We start from the raw sequence: 22,579 nt of genomic DNA, 5'->3' as shown, positions 1-22,579 counted from the left end.
CACATTGCCATGACAATCCCTGTATTCCTTCATCTCTCCATCTTGCTGCTTCTTCCTGCTGATCCTCAGGCCACCTTTCACTCCCTCCTGACAGTCGCTATTGTGGTGATCTGTGTCTTACCCGGCCAGTTTCTCCTCAATATTTCCAATTAATTCAGCCCATGTGGAGCTTCCTGTTCATGTTCATCCAGCCCACAGAGTTCATGGAGCAGCACTGACAGCTATGGTGCTCTGATTCTGACCCTGCTGGAAGGAAGCATGGGCAGAGCTTGTGGGACAGTGTTTACAAAGACTACAATGGTGCCCTAGGCCTTCACATTCACTCAATGACTCCCCCAGAGCAACTTCCAGTCCTGCAAGCTCCATTCATTAAGTTCTTTTTAAAAAATTTTTCTTGTTATTCCATTACAGTTGTATGCCTTTTCTCCCCATCCTCCACCCCACCCCAGCTGAACCTACCTTCCACCCCCACCTCCACCCTCCCCCTTGATTTTGTCCATGTGTCCTTTATAGTAGTTCCTGTAATCCCCTCTCCTCACTGTCTCTTCACCACTCCCCCTTGGCTATTGTTAGATTGTTCTTAACTCCAATGTCTCTGGTTATATATATATAAAAATTTTAATTTTTTATTGTTATTCAATTACACTTGTGTGCCTTTTCTCTCCATCCCTCCACCCCACCTCAGCTGAAACCGCCTGCCTCCCCCACCTCCACCCTCCCCCTTGATTTTGTCCATGTGTCCTTTATAGTAGGTCCTGTAATCCCCTCTCCTCACTGTCCCCTCTCCACTCCCCCCTGACCATTGTTAGATTGTTCTTCACTTCAATGTCTCTGGTTATATTTTGTTTCCTTTTTTCTTCTATTTATTATGTTCCAGTTAAAGGTGAGATCACATGGTATTTGTCCCTCACAGCCTGGCTTATTTCACTTAGCATAATGCTCTCCAGTTCCATCCATGCTGTTGCAAAGGGTATAAGCTCCTTCTTTCTCTCTGCTGCGTAGAATTCCATTGTGTAAATGTACCATAGTTTTTGGATCCACTCATTTGCTGATGGACACTTATGTAGCTTACAGTACTTCACTATTGTAAATTGTGCTGCCATGATTATTGGGGTGCAGGTTCCTTTGGATTGGTGTTTCAGGGTTCTTAGGGTACAATCACCACAGCAGAATTCCTGGGTCAAAGGGCAGTTCCATTTTTAGTTTTCTGAGGAAATTCCATACTGTTTTCCATAGTGGAATCACAAGTCTGCATTCCCACCAACAGTCCAGTAGGGTTCCCTTTTCTCCGCATCCTCTACAATATTTGTTTGTTTGTTTGTTTTCGAATGAAAAATTTTTAATGATATTTTAAATTTTTTTATTGTTATTCAATTACAGTTGTGTGCCCTTTCTCCCCATCCCTCATTTGTCTGTTGATTTGTTTATGTTGGCCACTCTGACTGGTGTAGATGGCACCTCATTGTGATTTTAATTTGCATCTCCCTGAGGGCTAGTGATGCTGAGCACCTTTTCATATGTCTCTGGGCCCTCTGTATGTCTTCCTGGGAGAAGTGTCTGTTCAAGTCCTTTGCCGATTTTGTAATTGGGTTGTTTGTCTTCCTGGAGTGGAGTCCTGTGAGTTCTTTATATATTTTGGAGATCAGGCCCTTGTCTGAAGTATCATTGGGAAATAAGTTTTCCCATACTGTTGGTTCATTTTTTATTTTAATGCTGTTTTCTTTAGCCATGCAGAAGTTTTTTTTAGTTCGATGAAGTCCAATTTGTTTATTCTTTCCTTTATGTCCCTTGCTTTAGGGGACATGTCTGTGAGGATGTTGCTGCATGGAATGTCTGAGATTTTCCTGCCAATGTTTTCCTCTAGGACTTTTATGGTGTTACGACTTATATTTCAGTCTTTTATCCATCTTGAATTTATTTTTGTGTATGGTGTAAGTTGGTGACCGAGTTTCATTTTTTTGCATGTAGCTCTCCAGATCTCCTAACACCATTTGTTAAAGAGGCTGTTTTTGCTCCATTTTATGCTCCGGCCTCCTTTGTCAAATATTCATTGACTGTAGAGACTTGGGTTTATTTCTGAGTTCTCTGTTCCATTCCATGGGTCTATGTGCCTGTTTTTATGCCAGTACCAGGCTGTTTTGATAACAGTAGCCTTGTAATAGAGTTTGATATAAGGTATTGTGATCCCTCCTGCTTTGTTCTTCTTTCTCAAAATTGCTGCAGCTATTCGGGGTCGATTATGGTTCCATATGAATTTCTGAAATATTTGTTCTATATCTGTGAAATACATCACATGTACCTTAATAGGGATTGCAATGAATCTATACATCACTTTGGGTAGTATGGACATTTTGATGATGTTAACTCTCCTAATCCATGAGCATGGTACATGCTTACCTTTGTTTCTGTCTTCCTTAATTTCTTTCTTCAATGTTGTGGAGTTTTCTGAGTACAGGTCTTTTACCTCCTTGGTTAGCTTTCTTCCTATGTACATTATTTTTCTTGTTGCTATATCAAATGGGATTTTTTTTTCCTGATTTCTGTTTCTGCTGTTTCATTGTTGGTATACAGTGATGCCTATGATTTCTGAGTATTGACTTTGTAACCAGCTGTTTTGCAAAGTTCATTTATTAGGTAAAGTAGTTTTTTGGTGGAGTCTATCGGATTTTCCATGTATGCTATCACATCATCTGCAAACAATGACAATTTCATTTCCTCCTATCCAATTTGGATGCCTTTTATTTATTTTTCTGGTCTGATTGCTGTGGCTAGGACTTCTAATACTATGTTGAATGGGAGTGGTGAGAGAGGGCATCCTTGTCTTGTTCCTGATCTTAGTGGGAAAGCTCTAAGTTGTTGTCCATTGAGTATGATGTTGGCTGTAGGTCTCTCATATATGGCCTTTATTATGGTGAGGAATGCTCCCTCTATTCCCACTTTGCTAAGTGTTTTTATCAGTAATGGGTGCTATATCTTATCAAATGCATTTTCCGCATCTATTGATATGATCATGTGGTTTTTGTCTTTCCTGTTGTTTATGTGATATATTATGTTTATTGATTTGTGAATATTGTACCATCCTTGCATCCCTGGGATGAATCCCACTTGGTCATGGTGTATGATGTTTTTAATGAATTGCTGGATGCAGTTTGCCAATATTTTGTTGAGAATTTAACATCTATGTTCATCAGCAGTATTAGCCTTTAGTTTTCTTTCCTTGTTGTGTCTTTATTTGGTTTTAGGATTAGGATGATGCTGGCTTCATAAAAAGAGTTTTGGTGTCTTTCATCATTCTGGATATTTTCGAATAGTCTGTGAAGGATAGGGGTTAGCTCCTCCTTAAATGCTGTGTAGAATTCTCCTATGAAACCATGTGTTCCAGGGCTTTTGTGTGTTGGGAGTTTTTGCATGACTGCTTCAATTTCATCTGCTGTTATTGGTCTGTTCGGGTTTTCTGCTTCTTCTTCATTCAGTTTTGGAAGATTATATTTTTCTAGGAATGTGTCCATTTCACCTAGGTTTTCAAATTTCTTGGCATACAGTTCTTCGTAGTAATTTCTTGCAATCCTTTATATTTCTGTGGTATCAGTTCTAATCTCTCCTCCTTCATTTCTAATTGTGTTTATTTGGATGCTATCTCTTTTTTTCTTAATGAGACTGCTTAAAGGCTTGTCGATTTTTTTTATCTTTTCAAAGAACCAGCTCCTGGACACATTAATCCTTAGAATTTTGCTTTTACTCTGTATGTCATTTAACTGTGCTCTGGTCTCGTTTATTTCCCTCCTTCTACTTGCTCTGGGCTGTCTTGGTTTTCATTCCGCGAGTTCTTGTATGCATATGTTTCGGTTGTTTGTAATGTTTCTATCTTTTTAAGGTAGGCCTGTATTTCTATGAACTTCCCTATCAGTACTGCCTTTGCTGTGTCCCATAAGTTTTGGGTTGTTGTGAATTCGTTTTCATTTGTTTCCAGAAAGTTTTTGATTTCTTCCCTAATCTCATTCTTGACCCATTCACTGTTTAATACCATGCTATTCAGTCTCCATGATTTTGAGTGTTTGGGGTTTTTTCCTTTGGGGTTGGTTTCTAGTTTCAGTCCCTTGTGGTCAGAGAAAGTGCATGATATGATTTAAATTTTCTTGAATTTGTTGAGGCTTGCTTTGTGTCCTATCATGTGGTCTATCTTTGAAAATGTTCCATGTACACTTGAAAAGAATCTGTATTTTGCTTCTTTAGGATGAAAAGCTCTCCATATATCAGTTAAGTCCATTTCATCTAGGGTATTGTTCAGTGACACAATATCCTTGTTGATATTTTGTTTGGAAGATGTGTCCATTTTTGACAGTGGGGTGTTAAAGTCCCCTACTATAATTGTGTTGCTGTCAATATTGTTTTTGAAGTCCTCCAAGATTTTCCTTATGTATTTGGGTGTTCCCATGTTGGGTGCATATATATTTACAATGTTTATGTCTTCTTGGTGGATTCTTCCTTTGAGTGTTATGAAGTGACCTTCTGGGTCTCTCTTTATGGCCCTTCTTTTGAAGTCTATTTTGTCTCATATTAGTATTGCTACCCCAGGTTTGTTTGTTTTTTTTTCCTGTCCGTTTGCTTGGAATATTTGCTTCCAAACCTTCACTTTCAGTCTGTGTAGGTCTTTTGTCCTGAGATGGGTCTCTTGCAGGCAGCATATGTGTGGATCATGTTTTGTTATCCACTCAGCTATTCTATGTCTCTTGATTAGAGCATTTAATCCATTTACATTTAAGGTTATTATGGATAGGTAGTTATTCATTGCCATTTTTTCCTACCTGTGTTCCTCTGTCTTTCTCTTTTCCTTCCTTTCCTTAAAGCAGTCCCTTTAGCATCTCTTGCAGAGTTGGTTTGGTGAAGGTGTATTATTTTAGACTTCTTTTGTCTGGGAAGCTCTTTATTTGGCCTTCTATCTTGATTGAGAGCCTTGCTGGGTAAGGTAGTCTTGGTTGCAGGCCTCTGGTTCACATTTCTTGGACTATTTTTTGCCATTCTCTTCTGGCCTGGAGCATTTCCATTGGGAAGTCAGCTGCTAACCTTATTGGGGCTCCTTTGTATGTTACTTCCTTTTTCTCCCTTGCTGCCTTTAAGATCCTCTCTTTGTCTTGGAATTTTGCCATTTTAATTAGTATATGTCTTGCAGTGGGCATCTTTGGGTTCCTCTTGCTTGGGACTCTCGGTGTTTCCTGGATTTGGGTGACTTTTTCTCTCATCAGATTAGGGAAATTTTCCATCATTACTTTTTCAAACAGGTGTTCTATCCGTTGCTCTTCTTCTTCTCTTTCTGTTATCCCTATTATACAGATATTATTACGTTTCATGTTGTCCTGCATTTCCCTTAATCCCTCTTCAGTCTTTCTGAGCCTCTTTTCCTTTTCTTACTCTGTCTGGGTGTTTTTTTCTACTTTGTCCTCCAGCTCGCTGATCCGATCTTCTGCTTCATTAAATCTGCTTTTGATTCTTTCTACTGTGCTCTTCAGTTCAGAAATTGTATTCTTCATTTCCTCTTGGCCCTTGTTGACAGTTTCTGTTCCCTTTTTCATGCGATATAGTTTGTAGTGAGTTCATTGTAGTTTCCCTGTAGTTTCTGGTAGTTCTCTGTGATTTCAGTGAGCTTCCTGATAACCATTGCTTTGAACTCAGTATCTGATAGTTGACTTGCCTCTATTTCAGTTAGCATTCTTTCTGAGGCTTCCTCCTTTCCTTTCATTTGGGCATTGTTTCTTTGTCTTCCCACTGTTTGTGAGACTCTTCTTGTTAGCCTCTGCTTCTTAAATTCATCTGTTCTGACTCCCTGGGTTTATGGTATGAACTTCTATGGTAGAATGCCCATGGGATTCAGTGGTGCCCTCTCCGTAATCTCCTGGGCTCACTGGTCTTGAGTTGACCTTTATGGGTCTAACAGGGTCTAACTCTGGTCTGCTCAGAGCTCTAGGTTTTATTTTCTCACCTGTGGGAAGTCAAGAAGGGAAGGAAGGAAAAAGGAATAGAAAAGGAAAGGACGGAAAGAAGGAAGGAAGGAAGGAAGGAAGGAAGGAAGGAAGGAAGGAAGGAAGGAAGGAAGGAAGGAAGAAGTAATAAAAAAAGAAAGAAGGACAGAATGGAAGAAGGAATTTAGGGGGGGAAAGAGACTTCTTCTGGCTTTAAACAGATTAGTTCAGTTCTGCTGGTCTTCCTGTTTGTGAAATGGGAGGGCGTGGGTGGAGGGATTTTTTTCACTTTTCTCCCTTCCTGAGCCACACTCTTTGCTGTTGTCCAGCCTCCAGGCTAGTTCCTCATGGTCCTTCTGCTCCCCACTAGGCCTTTAGTCCACCAGTTGTGCTGTCCTTGAGGTGCACCAATTAGGGACAACTCACACTCCACCTTCTTGCTCTTTGCTGTCCTAGATGCTAGGGGCTCTCGGTGCTCCTTCAGGGTAGTTCAGCCCCCTAGTGGGTCAAGTCCTTCCGGGGACTGCAGTCTCCCCTATCCCTGCAGCTCCCCTCTGCTGGGCATTCTGCCTTCCTCCTAGAGAGCTTGTAGGCCCTGCAGGGCTCTGTGCGCAGGGGCTAGGTGGGAGATGTTCAGACCTGGGTGCTTCAGGCGTGTTCCCGGTGGCCAGCCAGGCCCGTTGATTGGGTTGCTCACTGATCCCAGGCTTTGGGCCTGTGCGCCCAGGCAGCGGTACTGCTGATCAGAGTGTGCACCCGCCCAAGGTTTCAGGTGTGGGCACCCAGGCTGCTGATAGGGGTGCACACCCAACCTGGGTTTCACGTGTGGGCGCCCAGGCCACTGATTGGGCTGCACACCAACTGGGTTTCAGGTTTGTGCTGGGGCTGCTTATCCCGCGTTCACAGTCCAGGGGCTGAGGTGGTGGGGGCACAAGAGTCCACAGCTGCTGTGGAGAATTCTCTAAACAGCCGCTGAATGCCTCTATTTTCTCTTTCTTTTTGAGAAATTCCTCCTATTCTAGCCGCACCCCCCCACCGCCCCTTTCCGAACAAGCACCTTGCCTCTCACACAGCCCCACCTGGCTCTCTCCCAAGAATCCTGAAGCAGACCCTGCTCCCCTGCGGGAGGCTTCCACTACCCTGGTTCCCGCACTCATCCCAGGGACCTTATTGTCCTTGAGCACTCTTCTTACCATCTGATCTTTCAATGTCCTCCATCTTTGGTCTCCCATCTTCATATATGCTGGGGTACTGTTGGCTGTTCACACTGTTCCTCAGATCAGCTAGGCGTTTCACTGGTGCCTAGTGGAAGTGGACTCCGCTCCCACCTATCTCGCCACCATCTTCCTCCTTCCTCATGTTGGGCATCTTTTTATGTGCTTATTGGTCATTTGTACGTCTTGTTTGGGGAAATGTCTATTCAAGTGTTTTGCCCATTTTTAAATTGATTTATCTTTTTATTATTGAGTTGTAATTTTTCTTTATCTGTGGGTTATCCTTTTATTTCTTTGTGGTGTTCTTTTAAGTATAATAATTTTTAAGTTTTATGAACACCAGTTTAACAATTTGCCTTTTATCACGCGACTTTTGGTGTCACAGCTAAGAAACGATTATCTTCTTCAAGGTCATGAAAAGTTACACCTAAATTTTCTTCTTAGAGTTTTATAGTTCTTTTATCTTCATCTGAGGACATGCTTATTGACTTTAGAGAGAGAGGGAGAGACATACTGATGTAAGAGAAAAACATTGATTTGTTACCTCTGATACTCTCCCTGACTGGGGACTGAACCCGCAACATAGGCATGTGCCCTGACTGGGAATCAAACCCACGACCTTTCAGTTTATGGGACAATTCTAAAGCCAACTGAGCCACATGCACCAGGGAGAGTTTTATAGTTTTTATTTCTTAAATTTATTTCTGTGATCCCTTCAGAGTTGAGTTTTACATATAGTGTGTTATAGAAGTCCCACTTCATTGTTTTGAATGCGGATACCCAGTAATCCCAGCATGTTCAACTGATGTTTGACAGAGGTGCAAAAGCAATTCAATAGATAAACAATAGCCTTTTCAGCAAATGGCTATTGGTCATCCATAGGCAAAAACAACAACAAAAACAAACAAATAAACCCCCCAAAACAAAAAAAAAACCCTCAATTTAAACCTCACACCTTATGCAAAAATTTACTCAAAGAGGATCATAGAACTAAATGCAAATGTTATAACTGTAGAACTTATAGAGGAAAACATAAGAGAAAATCTTCATGACCTTGGGTTAGGTAAGGAGGTCTTACATATAATACCAAAAGCATGATCCACTAAAAATTTGATACTGTTGGCTTCATTGAAATTAAAAACAGTTTGTTCTATGAAAGTGACCATTAAGTAAGTGGAAAGACAAGATGTAGACTTGAAGAAAATGTTTGCAATTTACATTTCTGACAAAGAGTTAGTATCTAGAATATATATATTTTTAAAACTTACAATACACTAGCAAGAAAAAAAAACAATAAAAACAATCAAAGGATCTGGACAGACACTTCACCACAGAAGATAAATGGAGAGAAAATAAGCATATGAAAATATGCTCAACATCATTAGACAATTAGGAAATGCAAATTAAAACTCTAATAAAAGCCCACTATGTATCTGTTAGAATGGCTAAACTTTTAAAACCTGACAAGTGCTAAGGAGGATACAGAGCAAGTGGTGGGAATGAAAATATAGCACAGTCGCTAGAGAAAACACTTTGGAGGTTTATTATAAAGTTAAGTGTACATTTACCAAATGACTCAGCCATACCACTCCTAGATATTTAACTTATGATCACACAAAAACCTATCGTGAAAGTTCATAGCAGCTTTATATATAATGGAAAACAATAAACGGAATGGATTATTGTTACATGAAAAAATGTAGATGGATCTCAAAGATGTTAATATTGAGTAAAATAAGTCAGTCTCAAAAGGTTACCTACTATATGATTCCATTTATATGAATGTTGAAAAGGGGAAACTATAGAGATGGAGAATGGAGCAGTAGTTGCCAGGGGTTGGGGAGACTTTAATCACAAAGGGGCAATACTAGGGAATTTTGGCAAGTGATGGAATGGTTTTGTATCCTGATGGCGGTGGTGGTTACATCAGTCCATTCAGGTCTTAAACCTCCTAGAATAAAACTCCAGTGTGTGTATGTGTATGTGTACGTGTGTATGTGTGTGTATGTGTGTGTATGTGTATGTGTGTGTCTGTTTGTCTGTCTTGGTTATGAAGGTGACTTCACAGGTATATACACTTGTCAAAATTCATCAAATACTTAAAATGAGTGAATGTTACTCTGTGTAATCATACTTCAATAATGTTGATTTTTTTGAAAGAAAGCCTATCCACACCAATCCCACTCCTTAAAAATAACTAATGTTGCCCTGGCTGGTGTGGCTCAGTGGATTGAGTGCCAGCCTGTGAACCAAGGGTCATAGTTCAATTCCTAGTCAGGGCACATGCCTTAGTAGCCAGGTCCCCAGTGGGGGGCATGCAAGAAGCAACCACACATTGATGTTTCTCTCCCTCTCTTTCTCCCTCCCATTCCCTCTCTAAAAATAAATAAATAAAATCTTTAAAAAATAACTAATGTTGACAGTTTTTTATATACCTGTCTAGGACATGTAAACATGTAATATAAAGGGTTTTTTTTACTTGCATGAATGGGATCATTGTACACAATATATATTGTGCTTTATGTTGCCTTTTTCACTTAAAGGTCTTGGGGGTCTTATAGATATACAGACAAATGCATATATACATACACATGTTCTATATATAAAATGATCATAGATATTTTTATATTTTTAAAGATTATATTTACTTATTTTTAGGGAGAGGGGAAGGGAAGGAGAAAGAGAGGGAGAGAAACATCAATGTGTGGTTGCCTCTTGCACGCCCTGCACTGGAGACCTGGCCCGCAACCCAGGCATGTGCCCTGACTGGTAATCGAATGAGCGACCCTTTGGTTCACAAGCCCACGCTCAATCCATTGAGCTACACCAGCCAGGCCCATAGATATTTTTAAATAGTTATATTGTAAGGCATTTTATGGATATAACATCATTTATTTAACCAGTCTCCCACTGTTGGATATTTAGGTTGTTGGCAGATGTTTTGCTATTAACAAGCTATTCTATAGTGAACAGCCCTGTGATACATCTTTTTACAAGTATACTTATAAGATAAATTTCTAAAAGTAGGATTACTGGATCCCAGAGTATGTGTAATTTGATTTTTTATAGCTACTGGCAGATTGCCTTCTATGAAAGCAAGGTAGAACTTTTAGAAGTGACATGGGTGCACCTTGGAGTTTCCTATCCCGAACCCTTGAACTTCTCTTTTTCGTAGGATCATGCAGATATTGAGTGGAAATTTGCAAGGACAAAGCTCTGGATGAGTTACTTTGATGAAGGTGGTACCTTGCCACCTCCTTTTAACATCATCCCTAGCCCCAAGTCATTTCTATACCTTGGTAACTGGTTTAATAACACCTTCTGCCCAAAACGAGACCCTGATGGTAGACGGAGAAGGCACAACTTGAGAAGCTTCACAGTAAGGCTTTTTAAAATTATGTTTCTTTTAAAACAAAACTGTTTCCTCCTACCTTTCCTCCTTTGTGACACTCCCTATCTTAAATATCATAAAATCACTCCAACCTAAAATGTTGTGGGGGGTGGTTTCAGGCAGGAACTCCCTTCTTTCTCCAGTCGTAATACTTAGAAATAATCTTGGGGTGGATAGGTTGCTGAGAGACAGCTGATGTAACCTCTCTGACCATTTTTAATTACAGGAACGCCATGCTGACAGCCTGATACAGAATCAACATTATCAGGTAAAGCTTCCTCGTAGAGACTAAACACAATAGTTCTTGGTCAGTTATGTGACCTTGGACAAGTCACTTAACTCTACTGAGCCTCAGTTTCCTCATTTATAAAGTAGGAAACTTACTCAGTGTTATTGTGAGATTTGAGTGTTGAATATGTATGTATGAGCATGTATGTGACACATTGCATTTAAGTGGTAGCTATAATCATTACCATTACTAATACAAAGCATAGTGACCATGGGTGTGCCATTCTCAGAAAGCTAAGTAAAAAGAGGCCATCCCCCTAAAGCAGAAATGTAGATTGACTCTAAGAAAAATATCTTAATTGTGTAATTATTGAACATTACAATCAGCAAATTTCGTGACACTGAAGAATGACTTTCTCAACTACATAAAAGGAAGAAAAGCTCTCATCTTGTTAACTAGGCAGGTTAAAGTTTAATCCAGCCAGATGGGAAAGGATATTGACTATGACCAGTCAAGGATTATTCTGCTCTCATTATTCTATAAATGAGAATCCATGTTTATTTTATGCTTGGGTAGAAAATTTTCTTTTTGGGTACAGTTGATCTTGTTGGCCCACTCTGCCACCAAATTTGGAAACACAATAACTCTTCATTTAGCCAAAGGAATGAACTGGATTTTTGCAGAAAATGGCTGGATCCTAGGAGGATTTTCTTTTTCTTTTTTTAGTTAAAATATATTTTATTGTTGTTCAGTTACAGTGGTCCCCATTTTCCCCCCATTACTCTCTCCTACCCTACTCACACCCCACCTTCCACATTCAATCCTCCCCCTACTCCCAATATCTTTGCCCATGGGTCCCTTATACATATTCCTTGACTTGACTCTTCCCCTTCTTTTCCCCATTATCCCCTCCCACCTCCCCTCTGGTTAGTGTCAGTTTGTTCTTAATTTCAATGTCTTTGGTTATATTTTGCTCGCTTGTTTGTTTTGTTGACTAGGTTGCACTTTAGGTGAGATCATATGGTATTTGACTTTCACCGCCTGGCTTATTTCACTTAGCATAATGCTCCTCAGTTCCATCCATGCTGTTGTGAAGGGTAGGAGTTCCTTCTTTCTCCCTGCTGCTTTCATTCTTTTTGAAAAATATATATTTTATTGATTATGCTGTTACAGTTGTCCCATTTTTTCTCCCCTTTATTCCCCTCCTCCCTGCACCCCTCTCACCCTCCTACGTTCCCCACCCACTCACTTCATGTCCATGGGTCATACATATAAGTTCTTTGGCTTCTGCAATTCCTATATTATTCTTCACCTCACCCTGTCTATTTTATGCCTGCCAATTATGCTTCTTTTTTTAAATTTTTTTATTGTTATTCAATTACAGTTGTATGCCTTTTCTCCCCATCCCTCCACCCCACCCCAGGTGAACCCACCTCCCACCCCCACCTCCACCCTCCCCCTTGATTTTGTACATGTGTCCTTTATAGTAGTTCCTGTAATCCCCTCTTCCCACTGTCCCCCCCCCCCCCAACCGGCTATTGTTAGATTGTTCTCAATTTCAATGTCTCTGGTTATATTTTGTTTGCTTTTTTCTTCTATTGATTATGTTCCAGTTAAAGGTGAGATCATATGGTATTTGTCCCTCACCGCCTGGCTTATTTCACTTAGCATAATGCTCTCCAGTTCCATCCATGCTGTTGCAAAGGGTATAAGCTCCTTCTTTCTCTCTGCTGCTGTAGAATTCCATTGTGTAAATATACCACAGTTTTGGGATCCACTCATTTGCTGATGGGCACTTAGGTTGCCTCCAGTACTTGGCTATCGTAAATTGTGCTGCTATGAACATTGGGGTGCACAGGTTCTTTTGGATTGGTGTTTCAGGGTTCTTAGGGTATAATCCCAGCAGCGGAATTGCTGGGTCAAAGGGCAGTTCCATTTTTAGTTTTCTGAGGAAATTCCACATTGTTTTCCACAGTGGCCTCACCAGTCTGCATTCCCACCAACAGTGCACTAGGCTTCCCTTTTCTCCGCATCCTCTCCAACATTTGTTTGTGGATTTGTTTATGTTGGCCATTCTGACTGGTGTGAGATGGTACCTCATTGTGCTTTTAATTTGCATCTCTCTGATGGCTAGTGATGCTGAGCATCTTTTCATATGTCTCTGGGCCCTCTGTATGTCTTCCTTGGAGAAGTGTCTGTTCAAGTCCTTTGCCCATTTTGTAATTGGGTTGTTTGTCTTCCTGGAGTGAAGTCGTGTGAGTTCTTCATATATTTTGGAGATCAGGCCCTTGTCTGAGGTATCATTAGCAAATATGTTTTCCCATACTGTTGGTTCTCTTTGTAATTTGGTGCTGTTTTCTTTAGCCATGCAGAAGCTTTTATTTTGATGAGGTCCCATTTGTTTATTCTTTCCTTTATGTTCCTTGCTTTAGGGGACATGTCTGTGAGGACGTTGCTGCGTGGAATGTCTGAGATTTTCCTGCCAATGTTTTCCTCTCGGACTTTTATGGTGTTACAACTTATATTTAAGTCTTTTATCCATCTTGAGTTTATTTTCGTGTATGGCGTAAGTTGGTGATCGAGTTTCATATTCCCTGTACCTCTCCTCTGGTTCACCCCCACCCCCTCCCCACTGTTAACCCTCCATATGATCTCCATTTCTGTGATTCTGTTCCTGTTGTAGATGTTTGCTTAGTTTTTGTTTTTTAGGTTCAGCTGTTGATAGTTGTGAGTTTGTTGTCATTTTACTGTTCATAGTTTTTGATCTTCTATTTCTTAGATAAGTCCCTTTAACCTTTCATATAATAAGGGCTTGGTGATAATGAACTCCTTTAACGTGACTTTATCTTGGAAGCACTTTATCTTCCCTTCCATTCTAAATGATAGCTTTGCTGAATAGAGTCATCTTGGATGTAGGTACTTGCCTTTCACGACTTTGAATACTTCTTTCCAGCCTCTTCTTGCCTGTAAAGTTTCTTTTGAGAAATCAGCTGATAGTCTGATGGGCACTCCTTTGTAGGAACTGTCTCCCTTTCTCTTGCTGCTTTTAAGATTATCTCCTTATCTTTAATCTTGGGTAACAATTATGATGTGTCTTGGTGTGTTCCTCCTTGGGTCCAACTTCTTTGGGACTCTCTGGGCTTCCTGCACTTCCTGGAAGTATATTACCTTCACTAGATTGGGGAAGTTTTCCTTCATTATTGGTCCAAATAAGTTTTCAATATCTTCCTCTTCCTCTTCTCCATCCAGCACCCCCACAATTCAGATGTTGGGATGCGTAAAGTTGTCCCAGAGGTTCCTAAGCCTGTCATCATTTTTTTTGAATTCTTGTTTCTTCATTCTGTTCTGGTTGGATGTTTATTTTTTCCTTGTTCCAAATCATTGCTTTCAGTCCCGGTTTCCTTCCCTTCACTGTTGGTTCCCTGTATATCTTGCTTTATTTCACTTTGTGTAGCCTTCATTTCTTCCTTCATTTTGTGACCAGGCTCAATCAATTCTGTGAGCATCCTGATTACCAGTGTTTTGAACTCTGTATCAGATAGGTTGTCTATTTCCTTGTCGCTTAGTTCTTTTTCTGGAGTTTTGATCTGTTCTTTCATTTGGGCCTTATTTCTTTGTCTGGGCGAATCTGTTACATGGTAAAGGGTGGAGCCTTCAGTATCCACCAGGGTGGGGCAACCTTCTTTGCTGCACTGTGGCGCTGTCTGTGGGGGAGGGGTCAGAGAGGGAACAATGCCACTTGCTCCACCCTCGTCCCACTTTCAGTCACTTCCCTTGTTTATCACAAGGGTTGTGCCTTTTCAGGTTCTGATTCACAGGTAGGTGGGTTTGTGTATGTTTCAGGACCCTGTGAGCCTCTCCAGTGAGACGGCATTCTTCCCACCATTGCCACCTCCACAGAGTTTTTATAGCCAGGGGTTTTGAGTCTTTAGTTTCCTGTGCTGGAACCCTTGTTTTCACAGTCTGTCTTACTCCCTTGTCGTTCCTCCCCACTTATCTGTGCAGTCAGCTGCCTTGCCATGCATCCTCCCTGCCCTGGCTTCCCATTTCTACCACTCCTACCAGTCTGGATGAATGTTTCTTTAACTCCTTGGTAGTTGGACTTCCATGCAAATGATTTTCTGGTAGTTCTGGTTGTTCTTTTTTTTTTTTTTTTTTTTAATTGGATGTTGTCCTTCTTTTGGTTGTGTGAGGAAAGTAAGCGTTTCTGCCTACCCCTCCATCAGGGCCAGAAGCCTGCTGCTTTCTTTTTGATCCACTCATTCACTGATGTGCACTTAGGCCATTTCCAGTACTTGCCTATTTTAAATAGTGCTGCTATGAACATTGGGGTGCATAGGTTCTTTTGAATTGGTGTTTCAGGATTCTTAGGGTATAATCCCAGAAGCAGAATCTCCAGGTCAAAAGGCAGTTCCATCACCAACTTACACCATACACGAAAATAAACTCAAGATGGATAAAAGACTTAAATATAAGTCGTAACACCATAAAAGTCCTTGAGGAAAACATTGGCAGGAAAATCTCAGACATTCCACGCAGCAACATCCTCACAGACACATCCCCCAAAGCAAGGGACATAAAGGAAAGAATAAACAAATGGGACCTCATCAAAATAAAAAGCTTCTGCAGGGCTAAAGAAAACAGCACCAAATTACAAAGAGAACCAACAGTATGGGAAAACATATTTGCCAATGATACCTCAGACAAGGGCCTGATCTCCAAAATATATAAAGAACTCACACGACTCCACTCCAGGAAGACAAACAACCCAATTAAAAAATGGGCAAAGGACTTGAACAGACACTTCTCCAAGGAAGACATACAGAGGGCCCAGAGACATATGAAAAGATGCTCAGCATCACTAGCCATCAGAGAGATGCAAATTAAAACCACAATGAGGTATCATCTCACACCAGTCAGAATGGCCAACATAAACAAATCCACAAACAAATGTTGGAGAGGATGTGGAGAAAAGGGAACCCTCGTGCACTGTTGGTGGGAATGCAGACTGGTGAGGCCACTGTGGAAAACAGTATGGAATTTCCTCAGAAAACTAAAAATGGAACTGCCCTTTGACCCAGTAATTCCGCTGCTGGGATTATACCCTAAGAACACTGAAACACCAATCCAAAAGAAGCTGTGCACCCCAATGTTCATAGCAGCACAATTTACAATAGCCAAGTACTGGAAGCAACCTAAGTGCCCATCAGCAAACGAGTGGATCCAAAAACTATGGTATATTTACACAATGGAATTCTACGCAGCAGAGAGAAAGAAGGAGCTTATACCCTTTGCAACAGCATGGATGAAACTGGAGAGCATTATGCTAAGTGAAACAAGCCAGGAAGTGAGGGACAAATACCATATGATCTCACCTTTATCTGGAACATAAGCAATAGAAGGAAAAAGCAAACAAATTATAACCAGAGTCATTGAAGTTAAGAACAATCTAACAATAGCCAGGGCGGTGATGGGGGGTGGGGGCGGGGACAGTGGGTAGAGGGGATTACAGGAACTACTATAAAGGACACATGGACAAAACCAAGGGGGAGGGTGGAGAGGGGGGAGGGAGGTGGGTTCAGCTGGGGTGGGGTGGAGGGATAGGGAGAAAAGGCACACAACTGTAATTGAATAACAATAAAAAAAAAAAAAAAAGGCAGTTCCATTTTTAGTTTTTCAGGAAATTCATACTGTTTTCCACAGTGGCTTCACCAGTCTGCATTCCCAGCAAAAGTGCACTAGGGTTCCCTTTTCTCTACAACCTCATCAGCACTTGTTGATTTGTTTGTGATGGCCATTCTCACCCGTGTGAGGTGGCATCTCATTGTGGTTTTAATTTGCATCTTTCTGATGGCTAGTGATGCAGAGCATCCTTTCATATGTCTCTGGGCCCCTCTGTATGTCCTTGGAGAAGTGTCTGTTCAGGTCCTTTGCCCATTTTTAAATTGGATTGTTTGTCTTTCTGGTGTGGAGTCCTGTGAGTTCTTTACATATTTTGCAGATCAAACCCTAGGATGATTTTCTACTGCAAAAAAGATCTAAGCATAGTTTATTTCCTGTGTATGTTCCTTATTTTACTGAGTGTCCTAGAAGGAAATTCTTCATGGTTTTTTTTTTTTTTTTTTAAATTCCAGGAAGTTATCAGGAATTTAGTCAAAAGATACGTGGCTGCTATGATAAGAAATTCCAAAACAAATGAGGGACTAACAGAAGAAAATTTTAAGGTAATTTAATCATGGAGTGGTTTGATTTCTCATTTCACATCTTTTAAGCATCATTTAATCTTCACAGTGTTTGAAGTTTCTGGTGATGGAATTTCAACTGCCTTTAATATAGCAAAACCAGCTACAATTTTTATTCTCTCTCTCAGAACAGTCTGTCATTCAGTAGATAGATTTTACCAATATCTGTCACCACAATCAGCTATATGAACAAAAGAATCTGCCCTATGCATTCTTTTCAAATTCTGGGTGTTTCTCAGTGTAGAAACTGCGTGCTTTAAATGATGTGGCAAGAATGTGTGATGAGGAGCAAGTTGGGAAAGGGAAGATGCCTGGGGATTTAAAGGCCTTCTTTACTTAAAATAAAATATAAAAAACCAACAAAATCTATTATGAAATCTAAGATTTAAGAAAGCCTACCATTAAATATTAGAATTTTCCTAATACTAACATTAGCATAAAACAGAAACTTTCAATCAAGAGGGATTATGTTCCCCAGGGCACATTTAGCAGTGTCTGGAGACATTTTTGCTTGCACACTGGGACATGCATGTTATTGGCATTTAGTGGGTAGAGGCTAGGGTTGCTACAAAACATCCTACAATGCATAAGATAGCACCCACAGCAAAGAATTATCCAGGTCAACATGTCAAGTGGTTGAGAAATCCTATCCTAGAACACATGTATATTTTCTAAGGAACATAGAAAAAGGCCATTATCCTAATCCATAGACATGTCTCATCTATCTAGGGCCTTCTATGTGCCAAACATTTCAGTAGGTTGCTGGGGTACACTGGTTGGCAAGATATAACCAGCCCCTACTCTCATGGGGTGACACACAACCAATAATAATAGAGACTGACAAATGAGTATTCTAAGAGTAGATACATGGGGTGCTGTGGAGACACAGGGGGAAGGACACTCAACTGGGATTTGAGGAGTCAAGGCAGGTTTTTAAGCTAAGCCTTGAAGAAGGAGCCAGATAAAGGAAAGTTGGGGAGAAGAGTGTTCTAGACAGAGAGAATAGTGACAGGCCAAGGACCAGAGGCAAGAGGGAATATATTCATACAGGTAGACAGTAAAGAGCCTGGGGAGAGTGGGAAGAGATGAAAACGGAGAGATCAACAGATACCAGGCCTTGAAGAACTTTGTAGTTCATGATATGGAGCGTCTACATTTTTCTAAGGTTAATGAGATGTTACTAAAGAGTTTTAAGCAGGAGAGTGGCATGATCAGATTTAAACTTTTAAAAGATGTTTTTTAAAAGAGGAATCTAGTTTCTGAGCAGCCAGTTGAGATAGAAGACACTTCATAGGGACTTGTATGACCAGGGCCCCCTCTTCCAAAATAGCAGCCTCATTACCTGACACATTCTACTTCCCTAGTTTCAAGCCTTAAAGTCCTAAAAGCCTTTCCTGTTTAGGAGCCCTTTTATGTGTAGATGTTTATGCCTGTGAGAGCCAGTGCCCTAATCTAATTCTTTGTTAGTTAATGCTTTAGCAGGGATGAGTCTGTTGGTGTGCCCCTAAATGGGGAGTTTCTGAAATCAGCTTTACCAATTGCACAATTTCTCCAATGGCCAGCCCTGCCCACGGAATTATCATGTTCTTCTTGTGCTGGAATAATGTAAGATTTTTCAGGTAGTTCGTATATTTTGTGATTTGCTATTAGGCAAGGCCTGGAACATTGCAAAGAATACCCAATATGCCTATTTTGAAATATAGATCATACATCTTAACATAATGTGTTTCCTCTCTTGCCCTAGGAATTAAAGCAGGACATCTCCAGCTTTCGATATGAAGTGCTTGACCTCTTAGGAAATAGAAAACACCCAAGGAGAAGCTTTTCCACCAGCAACACTGAACTTTCTCAGAGGGAAGATACCAGTGACGGCAGTGGTGGGGCTCGGGCGAAATCCAAGAGTGTCTCTTTCAGTTTAGGCTGCAAGGAAAAGGCCTACCATGGGCCATCTCTCATCAGAACCATGCCAAGAGCCAGTGGTGTCCAAGGAAAGTCAAAAGCTGAGTCATCAAGCAAATGCTCCTTCATGGGTCCTTCTCTCAAGAAACTGGGTCTCCTATTCTCCAAGTTTAATGGTCATACATCTGAACCCAGTTCAGAGACGATGTACACAATTTCTGATGGAATTGCTCAGCAGCACTATATGTGGCAAGACGTCAGATATTCTCAGATGGAGAAAGGGAAAGCAGAGGCCTGTTCCCAGAGTGAAATTAACCTCAGTGAGGTAAAATTAGGTGAACCCCGGGGCACTGCTCAGAGCAGTGAAAGCCCTCTAGCCTGTTCCAGCTCTCTTCACTACACATCCAGCATCTGTTCCTCAAATTCTAAACTTTTAGACTCCTCAGAGGATGTATTTGAAACTTGGGGAGAGGCCTGTGACCTGCTCATGCACAAATGGGGTGGTGGACAGGAAGAACAGGTCACAACTCAGCTCTAAGACAAGCCCCTATCTCCTGTTCTGGAATTCAGCAGAAAATGTGTAATTGCCTTGCTCTGAGAGGTGACACACAATATAACCCCCTCACTGCCCCCACCCCTACAAAGGAAACTCCTATTATTTTCACCATCTTTTACAGCCACATTTGACAGTTTTTGTTCCTGTCATCATTATTATTACTACTACTGTGATTAGCCTTTTTATACCTATAAATACTAAGTCCATTTCACAACCACCTGAAGGGGTGTGTGCCCTTCATCAGCAGAAGCGCAGTCAGGTGCTTAACCTTTTGGCTTTGCTTTTCTTACCCTTGCTTCCTTGAAGCTCCAGGTGCCACTTTGCTACTGACACACAGATCCTGACCTTCCTCAGGATCTCACACCATTTCCCTACAGGGCCGAGGGTTGTGCTCAGCCGTCCCACCAGCTATCAGAAAAGGCAAACAAACCTGCCTATCTGTGTGACCATTCAGTGCTCCATGCTGCCTATTCTGGTTTAATGAACAGCATTAAAGGGATACTGAACAGCCTGCAAAGAACTGTCAGCTTGTAGTTTCTAGGTTTAACTGGCCTTGTTGTTTTCCTTTTTAAACACTACAACTTCTCCTTATTGTGGGGGCTGTTTTTTCTTTCTCAAAGATGTGTTAGTTTCCTAATGTGTGCCAATGAATATTTACCCCATAGTATATGTCACATCTAGTAAGTTTGTGAATTCCTTTCTTGTGTTTGTGTATTTCAGTTAACTTAGTACATTTTAAAATTTGATAGTACTGAGATTAGTATTTAGGATATGAACTGTTTTAAAAAAAACTTATACTGCACTGTAACCAATAGACACTACATCTCATACATTGGCAAGAAAAAATAATTAGCTGGTATATTTATAGGGTCCTATCTGCCATTGATAGTTTTAAGCATCATTGATATTGGAAAGCATTTCTAAGATAAAGGCCTGGATTTGAAAATATTTTTATCAAAAAATGACATCTTGTTGAGGTGTCAAAATCTGAAAAGAACATCTTCATCTTAATTAATTGCTGGGAAAAAATTTTTAGGTCTAGATAACCTGATTCAGGTTGCGGTTTTTATATTCACTGGGGGCAATTAGAATTGCATGGGTAAACTTACGTTAAATATATAGCATAACCACCCTAGTGATTTCATGGAACTATAAACATGACACAAATTCCACTGTTTTAAAAGACAGCAGCATTTACACATCCAAACAAATTATTTCCCATGGCTTAAGAGGACGTTGTCAGAATACAAAGGTGTAGATTTTAAAAAAATGAAGTCCATAACGCGTATGGTCATCACATTAGACCCAATAACTGCTGAGAGAGAACCTGCTGAGCAAGGGTGGCTTTACCCAACATTAGCACAAAGATATTCCCAACTTACCTTAACCTGAAACAGCCCTAGGTTTGGGTCCTGGAGCTTAAATTAACAGTATGTAGCTCAGAAAAGTAAGAGAATTAGGCATCATACTGTTCTTGTAAATGACAATAGCAATAGGAATCCAACTACATTCCTCTGTATACTTTCTGGTAAAAGTAAGTGAAATGAAGCATTTTCAAACAATGCAAATGTGCCTCTAAAATAGTTTTTGACAGTGTAGTTCCTTCTATTCAAATTAATTCCCATTTCCAGCCCTAGTTTTGGTGACTGATGGTCAAAATATTCCACATGAAGTAGAGAAAAATTGGGGGTGGGGGAATTGGAGAAACAGGAAGAGGTATTGAAAAATAAAGTTAAGATCCAGGGAAAAGTGATCAAGAGAAAAAGCTGCATCAAGACTCATTTGGCAAGAGATGGCCCCAAAATAACACCTTGATCATATCTGAAGTGATCATTTACTCAAACCCAACTTCTCTCCTGCTTCTCTAAGTGGGACCGTCATAAATGACCCTGACATCAATAACAGGTTACTTTCCAGAAGGAAGGTTTCTAAAGTTACAGAATCAACTTTCCCAATTATCAAATTTACTCTGAATAAATAGAATCTGGGCTATATTCCTAACTCATATTGATGGCACCAAAAACCAATACATGACCCCATTTCATCAAAAGAAAAAGATATGTCTTCCTCAGAAATGCATGTATTTGTGGTAATTTTGTTCTGGCATTTACTTTATTAGTTTGTCAGGAAACAAGGGTAGCCAGATATAGAGCCATGTTCCAAAATCCAAAAAGGTGGAAGGGAAAAGGGGAGAAAAAATGGGACAACTCTAATAGCATAATTAATAAAGAATCCAGTCCTCTCTCCATTACACTCTCATGACAGAGTGTGTATAGATCACAGTAGCCTTTCTCTACTACTGAAATAAACCAGGGTAAATATTTCATGGATAGTACACACCTTTTCAGTTATCAGGGTTATTGACTTTGAGACTTGGGCTTAAAACTTCACTGGCAATGTTTAGGCCTACCAATGTTGGGGGTGGAGGCCAGTTTGCTGATAAAACTAAACAGCTATTGCTCTACCTTCCACATTGGTGACACAAATGTTTTTATTACTTTTAACTCAGTGGAAAGTAGGAAGAAGAGATTTCTGTTCACATCCTTAACCTCTGGACCAGCTACTGTCAAGAAAGGTATTTCAAATCAAATGTTTAAGTATGTCCTCTGACCCCAGGGAAGGTATAAACCAACATTAGGATAAGTCTAAAACAAAATTTTAGAGCTAAAAGAGAACTATTAAGAGAGGATCTATTTCTTCTATTCCAAACTCTTATTTTACAAATAGAAAGGAAAAAAAAAACCCCATAGGTCCCAAGAAGGATAATGAGTCCCAGAGGAAGTCAATAAACCCAAATCTTCTAGATCATAGAAATAAGATATTTATTATTAAGCACATGTATGTGTACATGTATAACATGGATGTGAAAATGGAGTGGTCACTATAGATACCTTTTTGTTCATTTGATTAAAATGCGGTGAACTCCACAAATCTCAATTTTTTTAATTTTAATTTTTTATTGTTATTCAATTACAGTTGTGTGCCTTTTCTCCCCATCCTTCCACCCCATCCCAGCTGAACCCACCTCCCTCCCCAACCTCCACCCTCCCCCTTGGTTTTGTCCATGTGTCCTTTATAGTAGTTCCTGTAA

At 40.4% G+C, this 22,579-nt stretch overlaps 1 protein-coding gene across 1 annotated transcript in view; it reads left to right on the top strand.

Moving 5' to 3' along the window:
• The window catches only part of TRPC5 (transient receptor potential cation channel subfamily C member 5), a 167,282-nt gene extending 147,812 nt beyond the window's left edge, over positions 1 to 19,470 (top strand). The window contains exons 7-10 of the mRNA XM_024559113.1: positions 10,347 to 10,550; positions 10,789 to 10,830; positions 16,926 to 17,015; positions 18,778 to 19,470. Coding sequence (XP_024414881.1) covers positions 10,347 to 10,550; positions 10,789 to 10,830; positions 16,926 to 17,015; positions 18,778 to 19,470 — 1,029 coding nt within the window. The remainder of the gene's footprint in view (positions 1 to 10,346; positions 10,551 to 10,788; positions 10,831 to 16,925; positions 17,016 to 18,777) is intronic.
• The last annotated feature ends 3,109 nt before the right edge of the window (positions 19,471 to 22,579 follow it).

Source organism: Desmodus rotundus, chromosome X (assembly GCF_022682495.2).
Source record: "Desmodus rotundus isolate HL8 chromosome X, HLdesRot8A.1, whole genome shotgun sequence".
NCBI lineage: Eukaryota > Metazoa > Chordata > Mammalia > Chiroptera > Phyllostomidae > Desmodus > Desmodus rotundus.
The sequence above is the reverse complement of the archived record's forward strand: the minus strand, read 5'-3'. Positions and strand labels throughout refer to the sequence as shown.